The sequence below is a fragment of the Hibiscus syriacus genome, unplaced genomic scaffold, assembly GCF_006381635.1.
Source record: "Hibiscus syriacus cultivar Baekdansim isolate YM2019G1 unplaced genomic scaffold, ASM638163v2 tig00110290_pilon, whole genome shotgun sequence".
NCBI classification, from domain to species: Eukaryota; Viridiplantae; Streptophyta; class Magnoliopsida; order Malvales; family Malvaceae; genus Hibiscus; species Hibiscus syriacus.
This window is the reverse complement of record NW_024062663.1, coordinates 4,856-14,263: the sequence shown is the minus strand read 5'-3', so window position 1 is coordinate 14,263 and position 9,408 is coordinate 4,856. Positions and strand designations below refer to the sequence as shown.

The window sequence follows — 9,408 nt, the reverse complement described above, 5'->3', positions numbered from 1 at the left end:
AACTTCAACAATTACAAGCCCAGGACACCATAAAAGACCTCAACGTCATTGTACTCGAGCAAATCCTAATTTTAACATATTCACGGTCAGTTCAAAGTCAACATGAGCAGAAGTTTCCTAAATTGTTCATGCAAGAATCAAATGAGTGAATCCATTAAACTACCTCAGTGTAAAAAAGAATATTTTTCTAACTCTAAAGTTCGAACAATTGAGTAAGGTATGAGCAGGAAAACATAAAATTCTGAGCAAAGTTATTTCATTTCTTGTGAGTGGTTAGCCGGTGTAACAACCCGAATATTTATAAAATAATATTTAATTAAAATTAGAGGTTAATTGTAAAAATTGGTAAATTGTTGGTGACTAAATCAAAATTTATGAGAGTTTATAGGCCATTTTAGAAGTAAAGAAAATCCATGGACCAAGCCTTGAATTTACCCTAAAACTGTCGACAGCTTTGGGTGATTATAGGCGTGCATTTGGTTCTGATTTTCAGAACCAAAATGTTCCCAATTTTCCTTTCTCATACGCCGTTTCCAACTCCGATTCCGACGCCGTCCAAATTCCAATCGTCGTTTTAAAACCACCGTTGTGTTCATCATCGAGCGTGGAACAAATCCTTCAATTTAATTGAAGCGAAACGCTGCCAAACGTAGGGAATTTACAGTCAAAGTCTCGACGTTTTTGTTAGCTCTATCGCCGGGAAAATCTTAAATTCACCGCCGATCGTTGCTCCGTTTACGACACCTCCTGCACCATCGTATTCTTTGTGTCGTTTCGAGTCCGCCGGTGTCAACCTTGTTCGCCGTCGACGGCGGCGCGTGAGGAGGTGGAGCAGTCAAAGATTCGGCCGAGTTGAAATCGAGCTCTCTGCCGTTCAAAAAATTTGAACTGATCTATGTAAGTATATCGAAATCGCTTAAAATAATTTTTAGAAATTTTTCCGGAATTTTTAAACCCCCGGAGGAGGCCTCACGCGCCACACGCACCGCCGTATGGAGAGTGGAGGGATGGAAACCGGTTTGACCGGTCTGACCCGACCCGACCGTTGACCGTTGACTTCCTTTGACCAAAACTTAAAATGGCTTTGACCGACCCTTAAACGACCGTAAATCTTTTCCGAGTATACCTATTCTGATAGTTTTTGACGTCCCGAATCCGTTTCCGAAGTCCGTTTTGTTAAATTCGAACCCGAAGGCCTCCAAATTGACGGTCAAAGTGGTTGACTTTGACTTTGACCAAGAATCTCAATTTTTGAAAATTTATACTTTATGTTTTTCGACGTCCTGATTCCGATTCCGCAATCCGTTTGGCCAAATTCAGACTCGAAATACCCCAAAATGATAGTCAAACCCAAAAAATGCTTATATACTTAAGAATTTTAGCTTTGAACAATTAAGTAAGATTTGGGGCTGATTAATTATTATTGTTTGAAGGTTCAAGAGACTCTCTGGATCGTTCGACAGCTCGACCCAGCTCTTTTAGATCAGTTAAACCACGTATACTAGTATTCACCCATTCGAAAACTGTAGCAGAGCGTGGTGAAACCAGCAATCAGTAGATCTACTATCTGAACCCATTATCGAGGTGTGTTCCTGTTTACTACATAATGGTTTTATATGTTTTGAAATATGGTACATTGAAATCTATGGATTATTATTGTTGGTACACCGATTTATTGTTAATGATTTATGGACTTTGATGACTGATATATGGATATTGATTTTGGGATGGATTGAACTACAATTGTATAGCTCTGATCAAGCTAATAAACGAGCCTAATGTGACTCTTGAGGGCCCCAAGATGTTTCATTAGGTCGGCTTTCCTTTGCTGTGTGCTTAGGGTAAGCTATATGGACTTATTGACTTAGGCTTAAGGATACAAGCTTCATAGCCTATCCTTAAGTCAACTTTCTTTTTGCTATGTGCATAAAGTAAGCTATATTGAAAATAATTTTGGGAACTACTGATGGTGTACCAAAAAAGGGTTTAAACTATGATTTTCAAAAGTTAAACTCTTTTACGAATTTGTGAGATTTACTGGACTATGATCTGTTTAATGTACCTATTGTGATTTTATGGTAATGTTGGGACACACTGAGCCTAGCTCACCTTTCGAAAATATTTTTCCCATTTCAGATACTGTTGGTTAGATACCTCGATTTGAGCACTTGGAGGATCAACATATCTCTTGAAGTATATCTGATTGTAATATTTTAATCTTGCAAGTTGACTTTATTCTGGTGACATGGACCTATTTTAAAGTATTGGATTTTATAATGATGATACTTTTTCTATTACTATTCAGTTTATCGTGGTTTTGATTTTTAAGATATGTTTTAAATTAATTTATTACTGATTGGTTTTATATTTAAGAGTTGAGTTTTAATAGTATAATTTATTATAATTTCATGTAATGAATAATGTGATTTTACATTGATTGGATAACGGTTTTGGAAAATGTCTTTGTGATCCACTAGACTTAGTCGAAACGCATAGGCCGGGTCTAAGGGGTTACATTTATTGGTATCAGAGCCTTTGGTTTTTAACCCTCGGACCGTGTATGAGTCCATATTGAAAATACGGTTTTGAAATATTTTACAAAACAAGTTACAAAGGCCATGTCACAAAATTATTAAGATTTTTAAATTGTGTTCGAGACTCCAAGTGCTTATCTAACCCTAAGTTTCATCTTCTAGAGTAAACTTGAGATCCATCAAAATTAGTGCTAGACGTGGTCGTCAAACTAGCCGTGGACGAGGTCGAGTGGCTAAATTTACAGACCCGATCGATAGGATACGAGTAGATCCCCCACCTCCGTTAGGTGATCCTGCTCCTACGACCCCAACGAATCTGCCTTCTGCCGCAGGTATTGGCATGAGTACATCGATCATAGGAGCGACTAATATTGAGTCATCAGCACAGTCCGGGAAGAGGACTCATATTTTGGCCCCTCAGAGAAACAATACACGTTTTAGGCCTGCAGCATCCTCACCGTTAGTTGGCAGTCGAGATGGTTCCTCGTCGTATTATCATGGACTCCTTTGTGAGTATTGTGGTAAACAACACACAGGAGAGTGTCGTAAGAAGATGACTCTTTGCTATCAGTGTGGATCTAGTGGTCATTATCGGAGGGATTATCCTCAACTAGCTTCGTTTGAGTAGATCGCTACTCAGACTCCTGTGCGTTCTCAGATTACAGTACATACCACAATTAGAGATCGTGGTCAAGGAAAGACTCGAGGATCAGCGTCCAGGACAGACAGTAGAGCCTGACCTAAGAAAAATTGAGGGCCAACAACTTCTGAGGCTAGACAACCAGCTTTGGTTTATGTCACTAGACGTCGGGATGATAGAGATGAACCTGAGGTTATTGAATGTACATTACTATTATTATATCTCATACTTTGCATTACTGGACAATGGCTCCACTCACTCCTATGTATCGAGCTCGGTATCTCGAAACCTTCAGATTTCGATTGAGAACACTGAAAATACTATTATAGTTACGAGTCGAGTAGGACAAGTGGTATTAGTGAATAAAGTTTTTCGGCGTTGTCCTCTTGAGGTTCAGGGAGAAATTTTTTCTTGCTGATCTTATGGAGCTTTCTTTAGAGGATTTCGATATAACTCTTGGGATGGATTGGTTGACTAAATACAAAGTAAATCTGGATTGCGAGTATAAGAGAACTACTCTGAAAACTTCTGATGGTCAGACCGTTGTGTTAATTGGTGAACGTTGCGGCTATCTTTCCAATATAGTTTCAGCGATGGAAATTGATCATATGATCCGGAAGGGATATGAGACTTTCATTGCATGTATTTTGAACACCAAACGTGCATTGTCTACAATCGAGGAGATTTGTACAGTTAGCGAGTTTCCGAACGTTTTTCCAGAGGAGTTGCCTGGGTTACCTCCTGATAGAGAGGTAGAGTTCGAGATTGAGACTTATCCAGGATCTTCACCTATTTCGATGGCACCTTATCGTATGGCTCCAAAGGAACTTAAGGAGTTGAAGTACCAATTGCAAGAATTATTCGATCGAGGATTTATTCGACATAGTACTTCACCATGGGGAGCTCCAGTTCTGTTCGTGAAAAAGAAGGATAGGTCGTTGAGATTATGTATTGACTATCGGAAATTGAACAAGATGACGGTCAAGAATAAATACGCACTACTAGGATTGATGACTTATTTGATCAATTGCAAGGAGCTACTGTTTTCTCTAAGATTGATCTTCTTTCGGGGTATTATCAATTGAAAGTTAAAGGATCTGATGTTGCAAAGACGACCATTCGCACTAGATATGGTCATTATGAATTCTTAGTAATGCCTTTTGGTTTGACGAACGCTCCTACAGCTTTCATGGATTTGATGAATCAGGTGTTCCGACCATATTTGGATCACTTTGTGGTGGTCTTCATTGACGATATTCTGATCTATTCTCGTACTGAGGCAGAGCATGATGAGCATTTGAAGATCGTTCTGCGGACTTTGAGAGAGCATTGTTTATATGCCAAACTAAGTAAGTGTGAGTTTTGGCTTCAAGAAGTGTCGTTTCTGGGGTATATTATTTCTACGCGAGGTGTTCAGGTCGATCCCAGCAAGATAAAGGCTATTATGAATTGGAAACGACCTAGGAACGTCTCTGAGATCTGCAGTTTCTTGGGCTTGGCTGGTTATTATCGACGTTTTGTTGAGGGCTTCTCGATCATTGCTTCTCCTTTGCCAAAGTTGTTAAGGAAGAATGTGCCGTTTGACTGGGGCGAGGCACAACAGGAGAACTTTGAGGAATTAAAGGCGGTTTTGACTCAAGCACCGGTTTTGATTCAACCAGAGTTCGGGAAGGATTTTACAGTGTATAGTGATGCGTCACATTCAGGACTTGGTTGTGTTTTAATGCAAGAAAGTAAGGTGGTGGCTTATGCATCCCGTCAGCTGCGACCGTATGAGTGTAACTATCCTACTCACGATTTGGAGTTGGCAGTAGTAATTTTTGCCTTGAAGATTTGGAGACACTATCTTTATGGAGAGAAGTGTTACATTTTCACGGATCATAAGAGCTTAAAGTATCTTCTGATCTAGAAGGAGCTTAATTTGAGACAGCGTCGTTGGTTAGAACTTCTAAAGGATTATGATTGCGTGATTGATTATCACCCTGGTAAAGCTAACATTGTAGCGGATGCTTTGAGTCGAAAGACGGTATCTGAGTTGAGGTCTTTAATGGCCAAGATGAATTTATATGATGATGGCACTTTGTTAGCAGAATTGCAAGTTAAGTCGACCTTGGTTGATGAGATCAAGGCTAAGCAGCCCCTTGATAGCTCCTTGCTTTCCATCTTTGAGCAAGTAGAGCAGGGGGCAAACTCAGATTACACAATTGATCAGGATGAAGTTTTATGCTTTAAAGGTCGATATTGTGTGCCTGATGATGCTGAGTTGAGGTAGACTATCCTTACTGAGGCTCATAGTAGTCCATATGCTATGTACCCCGGAGGAGATAAGATGTACCGGAATTTGAGAGAGAGGTATCATTGGATTGGGATGAAGAAAGACATATCTGATTTTGTGGCTAGGTGTTTGACTTTCAGCAAGTTAAGGCAGAACATCAACATCCATCAGGTTTGTTACAGCCTATCAAGATTCCTGAGTGGAAATGGGAGCGTATTACTATGGATTTTGTTACTGGCTTACCTATGACTCATTCGAAAAAAAAGATTCAGTTTGGGTGATTGTAGACAGACTTACAAAGTCAGCTCACTTCATTCCTGTGCGGGTAAATTATACTTTGGACAAGTTAGCGCGATTGTATATTTCAGAGATTGTCAGTTTGCATGGTGTTACGTTGTCTATTATTTCTAATCGAGATCCGAGATTTACTTCGAGATTCTGGAAGGCGCTACATATGGCTTTGGGAACACGATTGGATTTTAGTACATCCTTTCATCCACAAACTGATGGTCAATCTGAGAGAGTGATTCAGATTCTGGAGGATATGTTACGGGGTTGCGTAATTGATTTTCATGGTAGTTGGGAGAACTTTTTGCCGTTGGCTCAATTTGCTTACAATAATAGTTAGACCAGCATTCGTATGGAACCTTACGAAGCACTCTATGGGCGTAAATGTCGCACTCCGATTTGTTGGACTGAGTTGCGTGATAGGAAGACTTTGGGACCTGAGTTAGTGCGGGAGACAGAGGACACAGTCAGATTGATCCGTGACCGTCTGAAAGAGGCATTTGATAGGCAGAAATCTTTTGCAGATCAGAGAAGGAAAGATATACAGTTTGAGGTTGGAGATCAGGTCTTTTCAAAAGTTTCACCTGGAAGAAGTATTGAGATTTGGACGTAAGGGTAAACTGAGTCCGCGATTTATTGGGCCGTATCGTATTCTGAAGAAAGTTGGACCTGTGCTTATCAGCTCGAGTTGCCTTCCCATCTTAGTCGTATTCATGATGTTTTTCATGTGTCTATGTTAAGGCGATACCGTCCAGATCCAAGTCACATCATTCAGGTTGAGGAAGTAGAGCTGAGACCTGATTATCATATGAGGAGGAGCCCATTCAAATCTTAGAAAGAGATGAGCAAGTTCTTCGGAATAGGCGTATTCCAATGGTCAAAGTTCAATGGAGTAACCGAGGCCTCTCAGAAGCTACTTGGGAGACATTAGAGTCAATGGAGGCTCAGTTTCCTCAACTGTTCTCATAAAGTAAATTTCGAGGACGAAATTTCTTGTAGAGGGGGAGAATTGTAATAACCCGAATATTTACAAGATAATATTTAATTGAAATTGGATGTTAATTGTGAAAATTGGTAAATTGTTGGTGACTAAATCAAAATTTATGAGAGTTTATAGGCCATTTTAGAAGTAAATGAAATCCAGGGACCAAGCCTTAAATTTACCCTAAAACTGTCGGCAGCTTTGGGTGATTATAAGCGTGCATTTGGTTCTGATTTTCAGAACCAAAATGCTCCCCACTTTCCTTTCCCATACGCCGTTTCCAACTCCGATTCCGACGCCGCCCAAATTCTGATCGTCGTTTTAAAACCACCGTTGTGTTCATCATCGAGCGTGGAACAAATCATTCAATTTAATTGAAGCGAACGCTGCCAAACTTAGGGAATTTACAGTCAAAGTCTTGACATTTTTGTTAGCTCTATCACCAGGAAAATCTTAAATTCACCGCCGATCGTTGCTCTGCTTACGACACCTCCTGCACCATCGTGTTCCTTGTGTCGTTTCGAGTCCGCCGGTGTCAACCTTGTTCGCCGTCGACGGTGGCGCGTGAGGAGGTGGAGCAGTCAAAGATTCGGCCGAGTTGAAATCGAGCTCTCCGCCGTTCAAAAATTTGAATTGATCTATGTAAGTATCTCGAAATCGCTTAAAATTATTTTAGAAATTTTTCCGAAATTTTTAGACCCCTGGAGGAGGCCTCACGCGCCACACGCGCCGCCGCAGGGAGAGTGGAGGGCTGGAAACCGGTTTGACCCACCCGACTGACCCGACCCGACCGTTGACCCGACCCGACCGTTGACCGTTGATCGTTGACCGTGACCATTGACTGTTTACTTCGTTTGACCAAAACTTAAAATGGCTTTGACCGACCCTTAAACGACCGTAAATCTTTTCCGAGTATACCTATTCTGATAGTTTTCGACGTCCCAAATCCATTTCCGAAGTCCGTTTCATTAAATTCAAACCCGAAGGCCTCCAAATTGACGGTCAAAGTGGTTGACTTTGACTTTGACCAAGAATCTGAATTTTCGAAAATTCATACTTTATGTTTTTCGACGTCCTGATTTCGATTCCGCAATCTGTTTGGCCAAATTCAAACTCGAAATACCCCAAAATGATAGTCAAACCCGAAAAATGCTTATATACTTAAGAATTTTAGCTTTGAAAAATTAAGTAAGATTTGGGGCTGATTAATTATTATTGTTTGAAGGTTCAAGAGACTCTCTGGATCGTTCGACAGCTCGACCCAGCTCTTCTAGATCAGTTAACCACGTATACTAGTATTCACCCGTTCAAAAACTGTAACAGAGCGTGGTGAAACCAGCAATCAGTAGATCTACTATCTGAACCCATTATCGAGGTGTTCCTGTTTACTACATAATGGTTTTATATGTTTTGAAATATGGTACATTGAAATCTATGGATTAGGTAGTGTTATTAGGGTCTACATTCCGAGTAGCTCCACCAAGCAGAATTATAGGAACTACACGTTTGCTTTCGTTCAGTTTGAGAAGGAAGATGGGTTGATGAAAGCGATAGCAAATTTGAATGGTATTTGGATAGATGGTAAGAAAGTCTCAGTTGGTGTAGCTAAGTACCAGAAGCAGAGGTCCAGGCAAGAGGATAATAGAGATGTCAGAAGGGTAGAAGGTAAATGGAAAATAGGAACGACTTTGAGAAGAAGACCAAGGTCAGTGTCGATCAGCAAATTGAGGGATGAAAGAACATATAAGATGCGCTGGTCTCTTATGACGAGCAAAGGGAAGTTCAGGGGAACAAAGAGTTTAAGGAGGGTCGTCCAGGAGAGAAAGAAGGACTGAGAAATGGGAGATGCATATCCCATTAGATGAGTATGATTGGGTTAAAGATCATTGACTGGAATTATAAAATCCCAGTTTGATTTGGAATTAGTGGAGAAGGGGCTGGCTAGTGATGGAATCATAGTCAGGGGAGCTAAATGGGTTATACATGGAACTCTTGTATCTTAACTTTCGACTCAGTAGAAGAATTAGAAAAAGCAAGGACGAGCAGAGGGGAGGAACTGTTGTTCTGGTTGATTGGCTTGATCCGCTTATGAGCGAAGAAGGTGTTCCGTTGGCTTTTGCTCAGTTGAACTGGTTGGAATCCTTTATTATGTTGGAACGAATCTTTCTTGGAAAAGTTACTTTCAAAGTGGGGGAAGTTGGTCTGTATTCACGAGTCGACAATCAAAAGGGAGGATATGGCGGTGGCAAGAGCTCTACTGAAGGTGGCCAGTCCGTTCGACATACAAGAATTTGTTAATATGGGTTCGTATGGGCGTTCTTTCAAGGTTAAAATTAACTTGGGATCGGTTAGTATTAAACAGGAAAGCTTTGCAGTTAAAAAATCTATGGTGGCCGGAGATGGTGTGTACAGTAACGACGCTCAACCTGAGAAGGAAGATGATAACCATTCAGTTGGAGTTGGTAAGCTGGACTTGATAGCTAAGGATTCTAGGGATACATATGTCAGAGGGTTGGTAGGGAAAACTATACATCTATGGTAGGCGGCAAAGGTGAAGAGCATTATTGTCACAGGAACTACAAGTCAAATAGTGGTGCTATGATGTCAGAATTACCAGATGGGATTTTGAATTTAAAAGGGGATTATCGAGGGCTGGGTTTAAGAGATGATTTATAGTTGAAAGTGTGGC

At 40.6% G+C, this 9,408-nt stretch overlaps 1 protein-coding gene across 1 annotated transcript; it reads left to right on the top strand.

Annotated features, from left to right (window-relative positions):
• The first annotated feature begins 992 nt into the window (after positions 1-992).
• On the top strand, positions 993-8,554 carry LOC120116276. The gene is made up of 2 exons (XM_039136803.1): positions 993-1,026; positions 8,163-8,554. The coding sequence occupies exons 1-2, from the start codon at positions 993-995 to the stop codon at positions 8,552-8,554; spliced, it is 426 nt and encodes a 141-aa protein (XP_038992734.1).
• Positions 8,555-9,408: the final 854 nt, after the last annotated feature.

Excerpts from the sequence above, each read along its gene's own strand:
- LOC120116276 (XM_039136803.1), top strand. The coding sequence starts at position 993 with ATGGAGAGTGGAGGGATGGAAACCGGTTTGACCG. Across the intron at positions 1,027-8,162 it reads GATGGAAACCGGTTTGACCG|GTAGTGTTATTAGGGTCTAC; the intron begins GTCTGACCCGAC and ends TCTATGGATTAG.